The sequence below is a fragment of the Erinaceus europaeus genome, chromosome 19 (assembly GCF_950295315.1).
Source record: "Erinaceus europaeus chromosome 19, mEriEur2.1, whole genome shotgun sequence".
Classification (NCBI taxonomy): domain Eukaryota; kingdom Metazoa; phylum Chordata; class Mammalia; order Eulipotyphla; family Erinaceidae; genus Erinaceus; species Erinaceus europaeus.
Genome location: NC_080180.1, coordinates 21,318,570 through 21,337,910, shown reverse-complemented (window position 1 = coordinate 21,337,910; position 19,341 = coordinate 21,318,570). Strand labels below are relative to the sequence as shown.

General features: G+C 39.9%; 1 protein-coding gene across 3 annotated transcripts in view; it reads left to right on the top strand.

Annotated features, from left to right (window-relative positions):
• The window catches only part of KDM5B (lysine demethylase 5B), a 73,313-nt gene that overhangs the window by 18,149 nt on the left and 35,823 nt on the right, over positions 1–19,341 (top strand). For all 3 annotated transcript variants that reach the window (XM_060178565.1, XM_060178562.1, XM_060178563.1), the window contains exons 2-9: positions 1,637–1,714; positions 3,136–3,258; positions 10,163–10,333; positions 11,951–12,085; positions 13,176–13,272; positions 15,239–15,348; positions 15,872–16,030; positions 17,493–17,612. In XM_060178565.1, coding sequence (XP_060034548.1) covers positions 1,637–1,714; positions 3,136–3,258; positions 10,163–10,333; positions 11,951–12,085; positions 13,176–13,272; positions 15,239–15,348; positions 15,872–16,030; positions 17,493–17,612 — 993 coding nt within the window. The remainder of the gene's footprint in view (positions 1–1,636; positions 1,715–3,135; positions 3,259–10,162; positions 10,334–11,950; positions 12,086–13,175; positions 13,273–15,238; positions 15,349–15,871; positions 16,031–17,492; positions 17,613–19,341) is intronic.

The window sequence follows — 19,341 nt, the reverse complement described above, 5'->3', positions numbered from 1 at the left end:
TCACGATTTCTTGCTTGAGAGTATAGAATGGAAGATCTTTTAAAAATAAATATTTATTTTCCTTTTTTGTTGCCCTTGTTTTTATCATTGTTATGGTTATTGTTATTGATGTTGTTGTTGCCAGATAGGACAGAGAGAAATAGAGAAAGGAGGGGAAGACAAGAGATGGGGAAAGAAAGATAGACACCGGCAGACCTGCTTCACCACTTGTGAAGTGACCTCCCCCGCCCTTGCATGTGGGGAGTTGGGCACTCAAACCAGGATCCTTAAGCTGGTCCTCGAGTTTCATGCCGTGTGCACTTAACCCAATGTGCTACTGCGATACAACCCGACCCCTAGAATGGGAGATCTTTTTTTAAAATTTATTTTTATTTTTAAATTTTTTTAAAAGGTTTTTTTTTAATTTTAAGATTTTTATTTATTTATGAGAAAGATAGGAGGAGAGAGAAAGAACCAGACATCACTCTAGCACATGTGCTGCTGGGGATCGAACTCAGGAACTCATGCTTGAGAGTCCAAAGCTTTATCACTGCGCCATCTCCTGGACCACTAGAATGGGAGATAAGCAGACTTTGAACTAATGGGTGGCTAATTAACATTGCTCAGTGCCAGGCCTACTCAAGGGAAGACATTGAATGCAGTCCTTTGTATGATAGTTTTACACACACACACACACACACACACCAGTGAAAGGAAGTTGTATCCCATGGCCCTAGGTAGATAGCATAATGGTTATGCAAAAAAAAAAAAATTCATTCTTGAGGCTCCAGAGGTTTCAGGTTCAATCCCCAGCACCCATAAGTCAGAGCTGAGAATTGCTCTGGAGGTGGGGGAGGGGTGGATTCCATGTAAGGACTCATAAAAAGTAACTGCTTAAAAATTTGGATTCTCTGACATGTTCACTTCCTCTGCTGACTTTAAAAAAAATTTTTTTTTTAATTTATTCCCTTTTGTTGCCCTTGTTGTTTTATTGTTGTAGTTATTATTGTTGTTGTCGTTGTTGGATAGGACAGAGAGAAATGGAGAGAGGAGGGGAAGACAGAGAGGAGGAGAGAAAGATAGACACCTGCAGACCTGCTTTACCACCTGTGTAGCGACTCCCCTGCAGGTGGGGAGCCGGGGTTCGAACCGGGATCCTTATGCCGGTCCTTGTGCTTTGCGCCACCTGCGCTTAACCCGCTGCGCTACAGCCCGACTCCCTAGGCTTTTTTATAAAGTGAAGCAGTCTGTCTCTTTCACTTATTCAGTAGTTGTTTTTTCTTTTTAATTATCTTTATTTATTAGGTAGAGAAAGCCAGAAGTCGAGAGATAAGAGGGTGGTATAGAGGGAGAGAGACAGAGAGACCCCTCCAGGTGGGGAACTAGGGGCTCAAACCTGGGTCCTTGCACATTGTAACATGTGCACTCAACCAGGTTCACTACCACCTGGCTCCATGGTTTTTTTGTTTTTTTCTCCTTTTTCTCAATTATAAGGATATGGGGTAGGTTTTATCATCTATTCATGCATAGTTTTCTGCTACCTGGGTTCTATTTTGTTTGATAATGTTCTTTATTTAACTTTGGCTTTAATTTTGAAATGCTTTTTAACTCTCAGAAGCATAAATTCTTCTAATTAAGCGCCTTTGTTCTTTCCTAGGATTGGCAGCCACCATTTGCATGTGATGTTGATAAACTTCATTTTACCCCACGCATCCAGAGGCTGAATGAATTGGAGGTAATGTCCGAACTACTTGCTCTGGTTTTACCTGTATTCCAGAAGATTTGTTTTAAACTCTTACTGTAAGTCTAGTGGTTTTGTGAAGCAAAAATATGGCAGTAGTTGATTATCATTGTAACACTAATGAAAATCAGGCCTGTGCAACAAACCAAATCTTATTTAAAACACTGAATTTATTACTCACTGGTGAACTTTAATTTATGTAGCTCCTTCTAAAATTTAGGTGACAAACTGCTAGAGTTTAGATGTCAGAGATGGTTTCGAAATGAATAGTGCTTATATATTGTCTTTTGAATTGTAAGATGTGCTTTTTAAAAAGATAACCACAAAAAAGATTTTTCCATATGTCCTTGCACAGGGGCTACTCAGATTTTTTTAAAATTTTTATTTATAAAAAGGAAACATTGACAAAACCATAGGATAAGAGGGGTACAGCTTCACACAATTTCCACCACCAGACCTCCGTATACCATCCCCTCCACTGATAGCTTTCTTATTCTTTTTGTTTTTGTTTTTTATTTTTCCCCTTTTTTGTCTTTCTTTTTTTTTTTCATTTCTTTATTGGGGAATTAATGTTTTACATTCAACAGTAAATACAATAGTTTGTACATGCATAACATTCCCCAGTTTCCCATATAACAATACAACCCCCACTAGGTCCTCTGTCTTCCTTCATGGACCTGTACTCTCCCCACCCACCCACCCCAGAGTCTTTTACTTTGTTGTGATACGCCAATTCCATTTCAGGTTCTACTTGTGTTTTCTTTTCTGATTTTGTTTTTCAACTTCTGCCTGAGAGTGAGATCATCCCATATTCATCCTTCTGTTTCTGACTTCTTTCACTTAGCATGAATTTTTCAAGGTCCATCCAAGATTGGCTGAAAATGGTGAAGTCACCATTTTTTACAGCTGCTACTCAGATTTTTTATGTATTGGGAGTCGGGCAGTAGCGTAGTGGGTTAAACACCACAAGTGCAAGGACCGGTGTAAGGATCCTGGTTCCAGCCCCAGGCTCCCCACCTGCAGGGGAGTCACTTCACAGGCGGTGAAGCAGGTCTGCAGGTGTCTTATCTGTCTCTCCCCCTCTCTGTCTTCCCCTCCTCTCTCCATTTTTCTCTGTTCTATTCAACAACAATGACATCGATAACAATAATAACTACAGCAATAAAACAAGGGCCAACAAAAGGGAATAAATAAATATTTTTAAAAAATTTAAAAAAGAAAGGTCTAAAAATTTTGATGTATTAACTGTAAGAATATAACTTGCTTTATTTTGTATTTGAATAGTGGCAGTTTCTAAAATTAATACAGATGTGATATTATGTTTAAACATTCTTAGAAAGAAAACATCAAATATACAACTAAAGTCTAGAGCTTTAAAACAATCTAGCTGATGTAAAAAATTTTGTGTCATTTAGGCTCAAACTCGTGTAAAATTGAATTTCTTGGACCAGATTGCAAAGTATTGGGAGTTACAGGGAAGTACTCTGAAAATTCCACATGTGGAGAGGAAGATTTTGGACTTGTTTCAGCTTAATAAGGTAAAGGGTTAATGATTAATCATTTTTCATTAATAATCTGACAGTGAAGGATTGATCTTTCTCACACAGTGAAACTTACTGTTCAAAATATGTAAAAAGAGTTGCCCAATTCATTGTCAGGTTAGAAAGTCTAAAACATTTTTTCTGCCTTTTGTTTGTCATTTTAAATTTCACAGTTGGGCCCAGGATGTGCACAGTAGACGAAACACTGGGCACTCAGTCAGGAGGCTTACTCCTTGCAGTTCATGTTCTAGAGGGATGTTCTGGCTCTCTCTCTCCTTAATATAAACGAATCTTTAAAACAAAAAACAAACAAACAAAAAATACTAGTCATGAGAAAACTGGAACCTGGAGAAAATTGATCAAGCCTAAAAGGGCATGTCATAATTTAATACCCTAGCTTAAATTTTACTTAAATTAAAAAAAAATGTTCTTTCCACCAAACATGCTGTTATCTTGTCTATATTTAGTGCTTCTGGAGATTTACGAAGTGTCACTGAATAGCACTTTCTTGGAGTTTAAGTATTTATGAATGGGGAGGAAGGAGAGAGAGAGCTCGCGTAAAAAAAAGACACAGACAAGAACACTAACCAGAGCACACTCTGGCATATGTGATGCTGGGAATTGAATTCAGGGCTCCAAGCTTAAGAATCCAACACTTCATTGACTGTGCCATTGACTGTGCCACCCTCTAGGTAGCATACAGTTTTATTATTAAAAAAATTTTTTTTAATTTATTTATTGGGGAATTAATGTTTTACATTCAACAGTAAATACAATAGTTTGTACATGCATAACATTCCCCAGTTTCCCATTTAACAATACAACCCCCACTATGTCATTCATCATCCTTCATGGACCTGTATTCTCCCCACCCACCCACCCACCCACCCCAGAGTCTTTTACTTGGGTGCAATATGCCAATTCCATTTCACGTTCTGCTTGTGTTTTCTTTTCTAATCTTCTTTTTCAACTTCTGCCTGAGAGTGTGATCATCCCATATTCATCCTTCTGTTTCTGACTTATTTCACTCAACATGATTTTTTCAAGGTCCACCCAAGATCGGCTGAAAACGGAGAAGTCACCATTTTTTACAGCTGAGTAGTATTCCATTGTGTATGTAGACCACAACTTGCTCAGCCACTCATCTGTTGTTGGACACCTGGATTGCTTCCAGGATTTGGCTATTACAAATTATGCTGCCAAGAACATATGTGTACACAGATCTTTTTGGATGGATGTGTTGAGTTCCTTAGGATATATCCCCAAGAGAGGAATTGCAGGGTCATAGGGTAGGTCCATTTCTAGCCTTCTGAGAGTTCTCCAGACTGTTCTCCACAGAGGTTGGACCAATTGACATTCCCACCAGCAGTGCAGGAGGGTTCCTTTGACCCCACACCCTCTCCAGCATTTGCTGCTGTTACCTTTTCTGATGTATGACATTCTCACAGGAGTGAAGTGATATCTCATTGTTGTCTTGATTTGCATTTCTCTGACAGAGACTTGGAGCATTTTTTCATATGTTTCTCGGCCTTTTGGATCTCTTCTGTGGTGAATATTCTGTCCAAGTCCTACCCCCATTTTTGGATGGGGTTATTTGTTGTCTTGTTGAGTCTGGCAAGCTCTTTATATATGTTGGTTATTAAAATCTTATCTGATGTATGACATGTAAAGATCTTCTCCCATTCTGTGAGGGGTCTCTTGGTTTGGGTAGTGGTTTCTTTTGCTGTGAAGAAGCTTTTTAATTTGATGTAGTCCCATAGGTTTATACTTGCCTTAGTCTTCTTTGTAATTGGATTCGTTTCATTGAAAATGTCTTTAAAATTTATGCAGAAAAGAGTTCTGCCAATATTTTCCTCTAAGTATTAGTTAGTTTGTGGTCTAACATCTAAGTCCTTGATCCACTTGGAATTTACTTTTGTATTTGGTGAAATAACAGTGATTCAGTTTCATTCTTCTGCATGTTTCAGTTCAACCCATTGTTTCCAACACCACTTGTTGAAGAGACTCTGCTTTCCCCATGTAATAGTCTGGGCACCTTTGGCAAAGATTAGACGTCCATAGGTGTGGGGCCTCATTTCTGGGCTCTCAATTCTATTCCACTGGTCAATGTGTCTATTCATGTTCCAGTACCAAGCAGTTTTGATGACAATGGCCCTATAATACAGTTTGAGATTTGGCAGTGTGATGCCTCCGGTTCTGTTCTTTTTTCTCAAGATTGTTTTGGCAATTCTAGGTCTTTTCTGGTTCCAGATAAACATTTGTAGCATTTGTTCTATTCTCCTAAAAACTGTGCTTGGGATCTTGATGGGGATAGCATTAAATTTGTAGATGGCTCTGGGTAATATATTCATTTTGATGATGTTAATTCTTCCAACCCATGAACATGGAATATCTTTCCACTTCTTTGTGTCTTTTTCAATTTCCTTGAGTAGTGACTCATAATTTTCAGTATACAAGTCTTTCACTTCTTTGGTTAGGTTTATTCCTAGATATTTTATTGTTTTTGTTGCTATAGAAAAAGGAATTGATTTCTGGATTTCAATTTCTTCTAACTTAGTGTTTGCATAGAGGAGTGCCACTGACTTTTGAATGTTAATTTTGTAGCCTGACGCCTTACTGTATTGCCTGATGATTTCCAAAAGCTTCTTGCTGGATTCTTTGGGTTTTTTTTTTAAATGTATACTATCATGTCATCTGCAAATAAGGACAATTTGACTTCTTCTCTTCCAATCTGTATGCCTTTAATTCCTTGCTCCTGCCTGATTGCTGTGGCAAGAACTTCCAACACTATGTTGAATAGTAATGGTGATAGTGGGCAGCCCTGTCTAGTACCTGATCTGAGTGGAAATGCTTCCAGTTTTTCACCATTGAGTATGATATTGGCTATAGGTTTGCTATATATAGACTCCACTATCTTGAGGAATTTTCCATCTATTCCCATTTTTTGTAGTGTTTTGATCATAAAGGGATGTTGTATTTTGTCAAAGGCTTTCTCTGCATCTATTGATATGACCATGTGGTTTTTGGTCTTGCTTTTGTTGATGTGGTGGATCACATTGATTGATTTACATATATTAAACCAAACTTGCATGCCTGGGATAAACCCCACTTGGTCATGATGAACAATCTTTTTGATATACTGCTGTATCCGGTAGGCTAGAATTTTGTTCAATATTTTCGCATCTATGTTCATTAGAGATATTGGTCTGTAGTTTTCTTTTTTGGTTGTGTCCCTGTCTGCTTTTGGTATCAGGGTGATGTTGGCTTCATAGAAGCTGGCAGGGAGTATTCCAATGTCTTCAGTCTTCTGGAAGACTTTTAAAAGTAGAGGTATTAGTTCTTCTTTGAAGGTTTTGTAGAATTCATTTGTAAAACCATCTGGGCCAGGACTTTTATTTTTGGGAAGATTTTATTAACTGTTTCAATTCATTAGCTGTGATGGGCCTGTTCATGTTATCCACTTCCTCTTTACTTAGTTTTGGAAGTTGGTAGGTATCTAGGAAATTGTCCATTTCTTCCAGGTTCTCTAGCTTGGTGGCATATAGTTGTTCATAGAAGCCTCGCATGATATGTTGAATTTCTGCGATGTCTGTTGTAATATCTTCTCTTTCATTTACTATCCGATTTATTTGGGTCTTCTCCCTTTTTTTTTTTTTGAGTCTGGCTAAAGGTTTGTTGATTTTGTTTACTCTTTCAAAGAACCAACATTTACTTTCATTGATCTTTTGTATGGTTTTCCTATTCTCAATGTTATTTATTTCTGCCCTAACTTTAGTGATTTCTGTCCTTCTGGTTGCTTTAGGGTTCCTTTGTTGTTGTTCTTCTAGGTCTTTAAGATGTGCAGTCAGGCTGTTTATTTGTGCTTTTTCTTGTTTCCTAATGTGTGCTTGTATAGCTATGAACTTCCCTCTTAGGACTGCTTTAGCTGTGTCCCAAATATTTTGATAGCTTGTATCTTCATTTTCATTGAACTCTCGAAACATTTTGATTTCTTCCTTGATTTCTTCTTTGACCCAGAAGTTGTTAAGAAGTGTACTGTTGAGCTTCCACATTTTGGCACTGTTACTAATCTTTTGTTGATTGTTAAGTGTTAGTTTAATTCTACTGTGGTCTGAGAAGATGCTTGGGATGATTTCAATGCTCTTGAATTGGCTGATGCTGTCTTTGTGGCCTAATATATGGTCTGTCCTTGAGAATGACCCATGTGGATTTGAGTAAAATGTGTATTCCAGTTTCTTGTGATGAATGACTCTGAAAATGTCCAATAGTTCTAGTTTATCTATCTCTTCATTTAGCTCCCTTATGTCTTTATTGATTTTCTGCCTGGATGATCTGTCAAGTTGAGAGAGTGGGGTGTTGAACTCCCGTACTATGATTGTGTTACTGTTAATATATTGTTGTAGCTCTTTCAGTAGAAGTTTGATGTATTTAGATGGCTTCTCATTGGGTGCATAGATGTTAATAATTGTTAAGTCCTCTTGATTGATCCTCTGAGCATAAGTGTCCATTCCTATCTTTTTTAATCTTATCTATTTTAAAGTCTATCATGTCAGATATGAGAATAGCTGCTCCTGCCCTTTTTTGTGGGCCATTGGCTTGTATGATAGTTTTCCATCCTTTCACTTTAAGTCTGTGTCTTGTTGAGTCAGGTGGGTTTCCTGTAGACAGCATATTGTTGGGTTGTGTTTTCTGATCCATCTTCCTACTCTGTGTCTTTTAATAGGTGAATTCAGGCCATTGACATTTATTGATATCAAAGATTGAAGATATTTTAATGCTATTCTTGTAGAGTTTTAGAGTGTTTTGATATATGTCCTATTTGTGGTGGTCTGGTTGTTTATAGGAGACCTTTCAGAAGTTCTTTCAGGGCAGGCTTGGTGATGGTTGATTCCTTCAACTGTTGCTTGTCTGAGAAGGTTTTGATGCCTCCATCTAGTCTGAATGACAGTCTAGCAGGATATAGTATTCTTGGCTGAAAGCCTTTCTCATTGAGCACTCGATAGATATCTTGCCATTCTCTTCTGGCCCGTAGTGTTTGTATGGAGAAGTCTGCTGCTAATCTTATGGGTTTTCCTTTGTAGGTGACTCTTTGTTTTTCTCTTGCAGCCTTCAGGATCCTCTCTTTATCCTTATTCCTTTCCATTCTAAGTATGACATGTCTTGGTGTCTTTAGGTCTGGGTTAATTCTGTTTGGGACCCTCTGGGCTTCTTGAATTTTTATGTCTTTGATGTTATCTAGACTAGAGAAGTTTTCAGCTACTATGGCCTGGAGAATGCTTTCTTCCTCTCCTTCTCTTTCTTCCTCTGGTATGCCATTAATGCGTATATTTTTTCTTTTGAAGTCATCCCATAGGACTCTGTTGTTGTTTTCAGCATCTCTTAATCTCTTTTTGAGATCTCTTACTTCTTTTTTAGTTGTCTCTAATTCATCCTCAATCTTGCTAATTCTGTCTTCAGCCTCATTGATTCTATTCTCTCTGCCCTCTACTGCTTTCTGGAGTTCATCTATTTTGTTGCCCTGCTCTGATACTGTTTTAGCTTGATCCGCTAGTTGCATTCTTAGCTCAGTGATTTCAGCTTTCAGCTCTCTAATAACCATGAGATTATTAGAATTTTCTTCCATATTCTCATTTGTTGTTCCTGCATTTCTGATTACAATATTTTCAAATTCTTTACTCACTCCTGTTATTATTTCCTTAGCTAATGTTTGGATGTTGAACTCGTTATTTTGTGCTTCACCCTCCAGAGGACTTTTAGCTGGACTCTTGTCCTGGTTCGAGTCTCCAATATTTTTTCTTGTTGTTTTAACCATTTTATATATTAGGTTATGAGTTCCCTTTATCAGTACTTTTCAAATTATTGAGCACTATTGCCTGGATTGACTTGTGTCTAAGTAAGTTAATTAAAGGGTTCACAGTGGTGGAAGTTAGCAGTTATTTCAATCCCTGAGTTGGAGCTCAGTGGTTTAAAAGCCTCTTTTTTTTTTTTTCCTTTCCTGTAGGCTATGGGAGCCTGAGGGTTTTTAAACTATCAATAGGCTTCTTAGCTTAATCACTGACTCCTGACCAAGAGATAAAGCAGGGTGTGGCAGAGATAATCCAGTGGTTATGCAAAGAGACTTTCACAGCCCCTCAGCTATGCCACCAAAGTATATAGGTCTTCTGAGTTTCCTGGTTAGATGTCTGTCCCCTGGTGTCCCTTCCTGTCGCTTCTCCAGATTCTGAGGGTAGTATCAATGGGGACTCAAGAGTTGCACTTGGTGAGTCTCTGGGGAGTCCTCTCCTCCCTTCAGCTGTTCCCTTGTTGGTGGAGCAGACTGGAGGTGGTGTCTCAACTGATAAACTGCTGGACTGTTAGCAGTCACTTAATCTCTCCTTAGGCCCCTCTCTCCTCTCTGTCACCAGCCACATGTGTTTGTACTCACGGGTGATTTAGTGGGTTCCTGTAGTCATCCTAGTCCTGTCTTGTTTTGGTCCCAGGTGGTCTCCTTTGGTATTCCTAGTTGATCCAGGAGAGGAGAGGTGAGGAGAGGAGAGAAAGAGGAGCGGAGAGGAGAGAAAACGATCTGCTGCTCGCAGCTCTGCCTCTGGAAGTCGAATCCCCAGCATACAGTTTTTATTGCTAACTGAATTATTTATCCCAGGAAAATCCTGACTGCCTTTGGGAATCGAGAAGTAGCTTGTGTCAACTGCAAAATGTTTGTGCACTTTGTTGTTCAAAGCAGCACTTTAATTTTCAAGCTTAAAATGAATAGTGCTTATATATTGTCTTTTGAATTGTGAGATGTGCTTTTTAAAAAGATAACCACAAAGAACATTTTGTTCATTTATTTGTAGCTTAGCATTAGGGAATCAAGTGATTTTTCAAATAAGTGTTTATAATTTGTTTTGCTGTATTTTAGTTAGTTGCAGAAGAAGGTGGATTTGCAGTTGTTTGCAAGGACAGAAAATGGACCAAAATTGCTACCAAGATGGGGTTTGCTCCGGGCAAAGCTGTTGGCTCACATATCAGAGGGCATTATGAGCGAATCCTTAATCCATACAATTTATTCCTGTCTGGAGACAGCTTAAGGGTGAGTAATGGAGCAAGCCTTATCCTTTTTTATTTCACTATAAATATTTCTTATTTAATATGTTAAATTCACATTTATTATATTTTATACTATAGATTTCACATTTTATTGGTGCATTGTTTTTTGTGAGGAAATGAAAATACTATGGTGATGCATGGATAACATTGTGCAGAAGATCTTGTTCTGAGTTTAAAGCAATCATAAACATTTACTCTGGAATTATAAAGAAATGTATCTGTTGTCAAAAACTGAAAGCTAGGGGGCTGGGTGGTGACACACATTTGGTTGAGTGCATACACTATTAAGGACCCAAGCTCAAATCCTTGGTCCTCAGCTGCCTGAGGGAAGCTTCACAAGGAATGAAGCAAGACTTTAGGTATCTCTCTCTTTTTGTTTCCTTTTCCTTTTCCTTTCCTCTCCTGAGCACTGTTCAGCTCTGGCTTATGGTGGTGTGGGGGATTGAACCCGGGGCTTTGGAGCCTAAGGCATGAGAGTCTGTTTTCATAACCATTATGCTATCTACCCTCCACCCGGTATTTCAATTTTTAACTCCCCTTTCTTTCTAAACCTCTCTCTGCCTTCTAAAACACAAAACAATAATAAAATAAAGAAGAAAAACAGCCTCTGGGAATGGTGGATTTGTCATGTTGGCACGGGGCCCCAGAAATATCCCTGATGGCAAAACAAAAAACAAATAGCAACAAGTATATCTGAAATGTATATTAGTTTCACTGTAGTTGTTTCTTCTATATAGTTTAAGACTTATTTGCTCATAAGATTTATGTGTTCATTTGTTTAATACGAATTTCTGCTTGTTATACAAAGGCACAAATTGAAAAATATTCACCTAGTTGAGCTTTCCAATGATTCTGCAAATAAAATGTTGATAATGGTAAGGGATACAGGCCATAATAATGCTGTGGTGGTGGCAGGAAGATAAGCAGTAAGGAGGCTTAGAGGCCCCAATTAGGAAAAAAAAATGCTGGATATCTAATGACTTCTTCTTTTTTTTAGTGATTTTTTAAAATGATTGACAAGGTTTTATATTTTGGAAGTTGATAAATAGGCCTTTCTAATAATCTGAAACTTTAATAGACATTTGTAAAGGATAATTGCACTTGTCATATAGAACATTTCTTGAGTCTACCTGGTGTCTTTCATAATCTGAGGATCTTAACAGTAAATGAATCAGACAGTTTGTATCTGCTGAGCAGTTTACCACCAATGTTATGTCTATATGTTTGAATGTATTGATACCTTGTTAATTCTGTAATTCTTACATTTGTTTAGATTTCGAAAAATTCAGACCTGGGAGCCCGGTGGTAGCGCACCTGGTTGAGCACATGTATTACAGTGTGTAAAGACCAGGGCTCAAGCCCCTGGTCCCCACCTGCAAGGGGAAAGCTTCATGTGAAACAGTGCTGCAGGTGTCTCTCTGTCTCTCTCTCTCTTTATCTCCCTCTCAATTTCTGTCTCTATCCAATAAATAAATAAAGATAATTTAAAAAATTAAACAATTCAGACCTGCTAGGTATCTACATAAACTGTTGGAAAAATTCAGTTTATCTACAGGTAAAAAAGGGAGAGATTCATCAGTATGAATATGTTTATTTCCAGTGTCTGCAGAAGCCAAAGCTGACAACAGACACAAAGGACAAGGAGTACAAACCCCATGATATTCCTCAGAGGCAGTCAGTACAGCCTGTGGAAACGTGTCCCCCAGCTCGCCGAGCAAAACGCATGAGAGCGGAGGTGAGAGGCTCATGAAGTTGAAGAGACAGTATTGTTGAGTCTTGTTACTGGTCTTTGCCAGTTGATTTGTTATGCTTTTCATAGCTTTGAACCTTGTTTACCTCACAAGGGATTGCTCTGTGTATTACAGCTTTTACACTTTGGCAAATTGTACTGGGAGAGGGTTAAGAAATCTGACACCTCAGTTAGGTGGGGAGTTGAAGGCTCAAATCTGGATCCTTGTGCAGGTTCTTGCACTTAAAGAAGTACACCACCACCCATCCCCAACATATTTGTTTTATAGAGAAATTAGAAGAAAGTTTGGTTGGGCGGTAGCACAGCAGGTAAAGCACACATGGTGCGAAGCGCAATGTCTTGACGTAAGGACCCAGGTTCGAGCCTGTGGCTCCTCACCTGCAGGAGGATTGCCTCACAAGCGGTGAAGCAGATATGCAGGTTTCTATCTTTCTCTCTCCCTCTGTCTTCCCCTCCTCTCTTGATTTCTCTTTGTCCTATCCAGCAACGACGACAGCAATAACAATAATGATAAACAACAAGGACAGCAAAAGAGAAAAATAGCCGCAGGAGCAGTGGAGTTGTAGTGCAGGCACCGAGCCCCAGCAATAACCTTGGAGACAAAAAAAAAAAGGAAAAGAGAAAAGAAAATTTGGGAAGTTCTTGGAAAAAAGTGTAGAATCAGTGGCATGAATTTATTCTAAGACAATATTTGGAAAGTTAGGTTGCCATCAAATATACAAGATGGAATAAAAATGAAGGTTGAGGGAGGCTCAGGAGGAGTGAAATACATGATTCAGTGGAATAGGGACAGTTTAGAACTGGGAAGCCTGATTGTGTTACTTTCCAAATCGAATAATTATTGGTGGGAAAAAAATCAGTTGTTTTGTTTTCTAAGGGAGTGAATTAGTAAGAGTTCACACAGCAGTGCACTGACCAGCTTTTATGGTGGTGTTAGGGAATTGAACCTGGGATTTGGAAGCCTTGGGCATGAGAGATGTTTTAAATGACTGATTATTAAAAATAGTTTGTAAGGTTGTAGTTACTTTGAAATTTTTTAAAGGAAATAATCATGCATGAAAAATATTTTTTAAAGGCCATGAATGTTAAAATAGAGCCAGAAGAGACAACAGAAGCCAGAACTCACAACCTGAGACGTCGAATGGGCTGTCCAACTCCAAAATGTGAAAATGGTGAGTTTATCTATGAATAGGGGAGTACTGAAAACTAAATAAAGGTAGTGTACCTGGTTACGTGCATGTATTACCATGCACAAGGATCTGGGTTCAAGCCCCAGCTCCTCATCTGTAGGAGGAAAGCTTCACCAGCAGTGCTGCAGGTCCCTTCTGCTCCCGCTCTGTGCTCTCTGCTTCTCCCTCAATTTCTCCCTGTTCTATCAAATGGAATAAAGTTCTTAAAATTTCAAAATGAGGGTCTAGGTGGTGGCACACTCAGTTAAGCACACAAAGTATTAAGCACAAGGACTCAGATTTCTACTTTCCATGTGCGGGGGGGGAGGCTTCACAAGTGGTGAAGCAGTGCTGCAGGTGTCTGTCTTTCTCTTCCCCTCTCAGTTTTTCTCTGTCCTATACAATAAAGGTAAATAAATAAAAATGAAAAGTAACTGAGAACAATTCTTTAACTTGATTTTTTTTTTTTTTTGCCTCCCTCTGGGGCTCGGTGCCTACACTACACAGCCACTCTTCCTGAAGGCCATTTTTTCCCCTTTTGTTGCCCTTGTTGTTTGTTGTTGTTGTTGTTGTTGTTATTGCTGTCATTGTTGCTGGATAGGGCAGAGAGAAATAGAGGAGGGGAAGACATAGAAGGGGAGAGAAAGACACCTGCAGACTTGCTTCACAACTTATGAAGCAACCCCCCTGCAGGTGGGTAACTGGGGGCTCGAACCAGGATCCTCATGCCAGTCCTTGCACTTTGCACCGTGTTCCCTTAACCCAAAGTGCTACTGCTCAGCCCCTTAACTTGATTTTTAAAGAAGCATCAGAGTGTGGGCTGGGTGGTAGTGCAGCAGCTTTAAGCACAGATGATGCAAAGTGCAAGGACTAGCACAAGGTTCCTGGTTTGAGACCCCAGGTCCCCACTTGCAGGAGGATCACTTCTCCAGCGGTGAAGCAGTTCTGCAGGTGTCTTTCTCTCCCCTCTCTGTCTTCCCCATCTCTCTTGAATTCTCTCTATCCTATCCAAAAACAGCAGCAACAACAACAGCAATAAGAACAGTAATGGAAAAGACATGTTTTTGAACCTGAATTTTAATTAACAAGATAGCTCACCTGTCATGTCCATTACCCAGGTTTCAGCCTATCCCCCACCACAATGGGGGTGGGGGGGGGGAGCTTTGGCTTTGCAGTATCTTTCCTGCTCTTTATGGAAAGGTCATCCTGGAGCAGTGAAGCACCAGCAAGAACAAAATTGTTCATTTTTCTTTTTTCTTTTCTCCCCACCACGGTTGTCTCAGGATCCATGTCTGCACCACTAGTCACAGCCCTTGATGACCTTCTGCACCCCCCTTTTTATTTGATAGAATAGGGAGAATAGAAAGGAAGGGGGGAGAGCAAAAGGAGAGAGACAGACTGATTGACTGTTGCAACTTTGCTCCATTGCTCATGATGCTTCCTCCCTGCTGGTGCAGACCTAGGAATGAATCTGCACAGTTTTTTTTTTTTTTTTTTAAAGGCTGGCAAGGGAACATGCCTGCTTTGCTGTGGCACATCTCGGGTTCCAGCCCATCCTTCATAGAACTGGGAGAAGCTTCCATGTTATGGAGTCTCTTCTCTTACTATCTCTTGTTTTAATATGAAAAATGTTGGTCCAGAGTGGTGAATCCTCATGACCCCAACCCATGCCCACTCTTCACTGCCCCCGACAAAACAAAACCCACAACATCTCTAAATGTTCCCCACCTGTACCTTGGGATTTAAGTACTGTATAAGCAGTGCAGAAGATGGTACATGACCTCATAGTCTTGACTTTGATCCTTGGTTCTTTCTCTCTCATTAAGTAAATTAAAAAGTAAATAAATAAATTAGTCTTGTCGAGCTGGAAATACACGTGAACTTGTGTTAGTGTCTAGGGTTTGCCTTGTAGAGAGGAAGCTGAGAAAAGCACAGTGCAGAGAAAGCTAACTTGGATTACCTCTTACAGAGAAAGAAATGAAGACCAGCCTCAAGCAAGAACCCACTGAGAAGAAAGAGTTTATTTCTGAAAGTGAGAAAGAGAAACCCAAGAGTCGATCTAAGAAAACCACCAATGCTGTGAGTTGACATTTTAAAATATCCCACATTGATATTTGAGTGCCTTACTTAGGACTGCTAAATAAGAGCCTGAGAATGAGAAGACCTTTTCTTTTTTTCTTTTCTTTTCTTTTTTTTTTTTTTTAATTTCTTTATTGGGGAATTAATGTTTTACATTCAACAGTAAATACAATAGTTTGTACATGCATAACATTTCCCAGTTTCCCATATAACAATACAACCCCCACTAGGTCCTTTGTCATCCTTAGATCTGTATTCTACCCACCCACCCCTAGAAGACCTTTTCAAGATCGTTCATACTGTCAGTCTGTATGTTTGAAAGGCCATGAATGTACTGTGAAGATAGCAGTAATCTGTGGGGCATGGATGAAACATTGTGAGTCTCTTACAAAATATGAAATGGTCTCATTCAAAGTTGCTTGGAGAGACTTGGATTCTTTCTCAAGTCCTTTGCATCCCTAGACTTTCACAGATCTGAATAGCAGTTAATGTCTCCTTTCTGTGTCCATCTTCATTACTCCAGGTGGACCTGTATGTGTGCCTCTTGTGCGGCAGTGGGAATGATGAGGACCGGCTTCTCCTGTGTGATGGCTGTGACGACAGTTATCATACTTTTTGCTTGATTCCACCACTCCATGATGTTCCCAAAGGAGATTGGAGGTGTCCTAAGTGTTTGGCTCAGGTAAGAATCTGTCCCATTGGAAAAATTTTGTCAGGGTGTTTTTTTCTTTGCTGTTAATAAGATTCTTGAAAAAAGAGCTGGCCTTGAATAGGAAGAAGGTTATGGAATGCAGTTCTGTGACTAGTGAAGGCAGCTAAGAGGCATAAAACAAAAAGTTCACTAATGTAGTACTTTTTCTTGGGGTGGGAGGGATCAAATAAGTGGCTTAGTGCTAGAGAAACGTTCTTGGGTGCTTGAGGTCCTAGCTCAAACTAGCACTGCATCAGAACTCTATGGATGATAGAATTGTTCTGTCACAAGCCCTGGCATCATCCTTTCTCAATGAGTGTCGATATACATTCTTTAAAAGAACATTTTTATGAATGTGTGTGATTTTGCTATAATTCTTAAACTCTAAGAAGTTAGAATTTCACTATTCCCCACCCCCCTTTTTTGCCTCCACGGTTATTGCTGGGGCTGGGTGCCTGCACTGCGAAACCACTGTTCCTGGAGGCCATTTCCCCCATTCTGTTGCCCTTGTCATCATTATTGTTATCATTGCTGCTGCTGTTGTTGGATAGGACAGAGAGAAATCGAGAGAGAGGAGACTGAGAGGGGGGAGAGAAAGATAGATACCTGCAGACCTGCTTCACCGCCTGTGAAGCGACCCTCCTGCAGGTGGGGAGCCGGGGGCTTGAATCGGGATCCCCCTGCCAGTCTTTGCGCTTTGCGCCATGTGCGCTTAACCCACTGCACTACCGCCTGACCCCCCCTTTTTTTTTTTTTTTTAACCAGAGCACTACTCAGCTCTGGCTTATCGGATTGAACCTGGGACTTTGGAGACTCAAGCATGAAAGTATCTTTGCATGACCATTATGCTATCTACCACTGCCTTTTCCCCTCCTTCCTTCCTTCCTTCCTTCCTTCCTTCCTTCCTTCCTTCCTTCCTTCCTTCCTTCCTCTCTCCCTCCATCCCTCCCTCTCTTTCTTTCTTTCTTTCTTTTTTTTTGCCTCCAGGGTTATCACTAGGGCTCCGTGCTTGGAGTATGAATCCACTGCTCCTGGAGGCCATTTTTCCCACTTTGTTGCCCCTGCTGTTGCCTTTGTTGTTGTTGTTGTTATTGCTGCTGTTGTTGTTGGATAAGAGAGAGAAATCGAGAGAGGAGGGGGAGAGAAAGATGGACACCTGCAGATCTGCTTCACTGCTTGTGAAGCGACCCACCTGAGGTTTACAGCTGGGGGCCCGAGCTGGGATCTTTGTGCTGGTCCTGTGCTTCGCATCATGTGCGCTTAGCCTGCTGCACTACCGCCCCCCCCCCCCAGATAACTACTATTTAATGCTGTGTATTCATACTGTGCAGTGTGTATTCAGACTTTTTAACAAGCAATATATAGGTGATTTTAATAATCTATACTTCAAGTTACATTTGACATAAATGAATAAGGCCTTTTCTTTTTAATCACTGTTTTGCTTCTTTTTCAGGAATGTAGTAAGCCACAAGAAGCGTTTGGCTTTGAGCAAGCAGCCAGGGACTACAGCCTTCGTACTTTTGGGGAAATGGCTGACGCGTTTAAATCTGACTACTTCAACATGCCGGTTCACGTATGTGCGCGCGCAGACGGCTTTGATTCCGAATTTAGCAGACTTTTCGGAGAGCAGTGTTTTTGAAGACTTCTTGGGAATTGTTACCTATCCCTAATTGGCAAACCTTTTATTTGTCTAACAACATTTAAATTCCACAATAATTCAAAATTATTGAATTATATTTTAAATTTTCATATTGTTTCATATTATAGGAACAGAGGCAAAATTATAATAAGGAAAATTGATATAAATATGATTAATGAAAAATCATGAGAATTATTGAGAGACTTCTATATACTGGGCAGGGGTGGATAGCATAATGATTATGCAAAGAGACTCATGCCTGAGGCTCCAAAGCCCCAGGTTCAACCTCCTGTACCACCACCAGCCAGAGCCGAGCAGTGCTCTGGTTTAAAAAAAATCATTAAAAAAAAAAAAGACAATTTTTTTTAATTTATAATTTTTTTAAATTATCTTTATTTATTGGATAGAGACAGCCAGAGGTCAAGAGGAAGGGGGAGGCAGAGAGAGAAAGAGACAGACACTTGCAGCCCTGCCTCACCACTTGTAAAGCTTTCCCCCTGCAGGTGGGGACCGGGGGCTCGAACCTGTGTCCTTGAGCACTGTAACATGTGCACTCAATCACGTGCGCCACCACCCAGCCCCCCAAAAGACTTCTGTATGCCAAGTAGCAAGCTATACTTTGGGAATACATAGTTTTTTGTTTTTAGGAGTTAGCATTGTCAATACCAGAATGAGTACATTATTTCTCATTTAATATACAAAATGAGTACATCAAAATGAGTACACCAGGCAGGGGCTTGAACCTGGGTCCTTGAACACTGTAATGTGTGAGCTTAACCAGGTGAGCCACCACTTGGCCCCAAATTTAAACTTTTGGAGCCTCAGACATAAAAGTCTTTTTGCATAACTATTATGCTGTCTCCCTTTTCATTATTCAGAGGATTAATGGTTTACAGCCAACAATAAAATGCAGTAACAAAAATAAAATACGGTAATTTTGTATATATATAACATTTCTGTTTCTCTCTGTCTCTATCCAGTAATAATAAATGGGAGGCAGTGGTGCACCTGGTTAAGCACACACACTAAAGTGTTCAAGGATCCAGGTTCAAGCCCCAGTCCCCACCTGCAGGGGGAAACGCTTTGCCAATGGTGAAGCAGAGCTGCATGTGTCTCTCTGTATCTCTCCTCCTCTATCTTCCCCTCTCTTCCCACTCTTTCTCCCTCCCTCCCTCCCTCTACCCAATAATAAATAAATAAAATTTAAACATAACAGTAAAGAAAAAGTAAGTTAAAAAAGAAAACCAATAGGGCGGAGGGTAGATAGCATAATGGTTATGCAAACAGACTCTCATGCCTGAGGCTCCAGAGTCCCAGGTTCAATCCCTGCACCACCATAAGCCAGAGCTGAACTGTGCTCTGGTTTAAAAAAAAAAAAAAGTAAATCAATAAATGGAGCAGTGGTAGATAGCATAATGGCTATGTAAAGAGATTCCCATACCCGAGGCTCTAAAGTGTCCAGTTCAATCAATCCCTGACACCACTACAAGCCAAAATTGATCAATCCACTGGTAAAATAAATAAATATACCCTCCCCCCAAAAAAAAAACCATGGGTGGAGTAGATAGCATAATTGTTATGCAAAGAGACTCTCATGCCTGAGGCTTAAATCCCAGGTTCAGTCCCCTGCACCAGCATAAGCTAGTGCTGAGCAGTGCTCTGG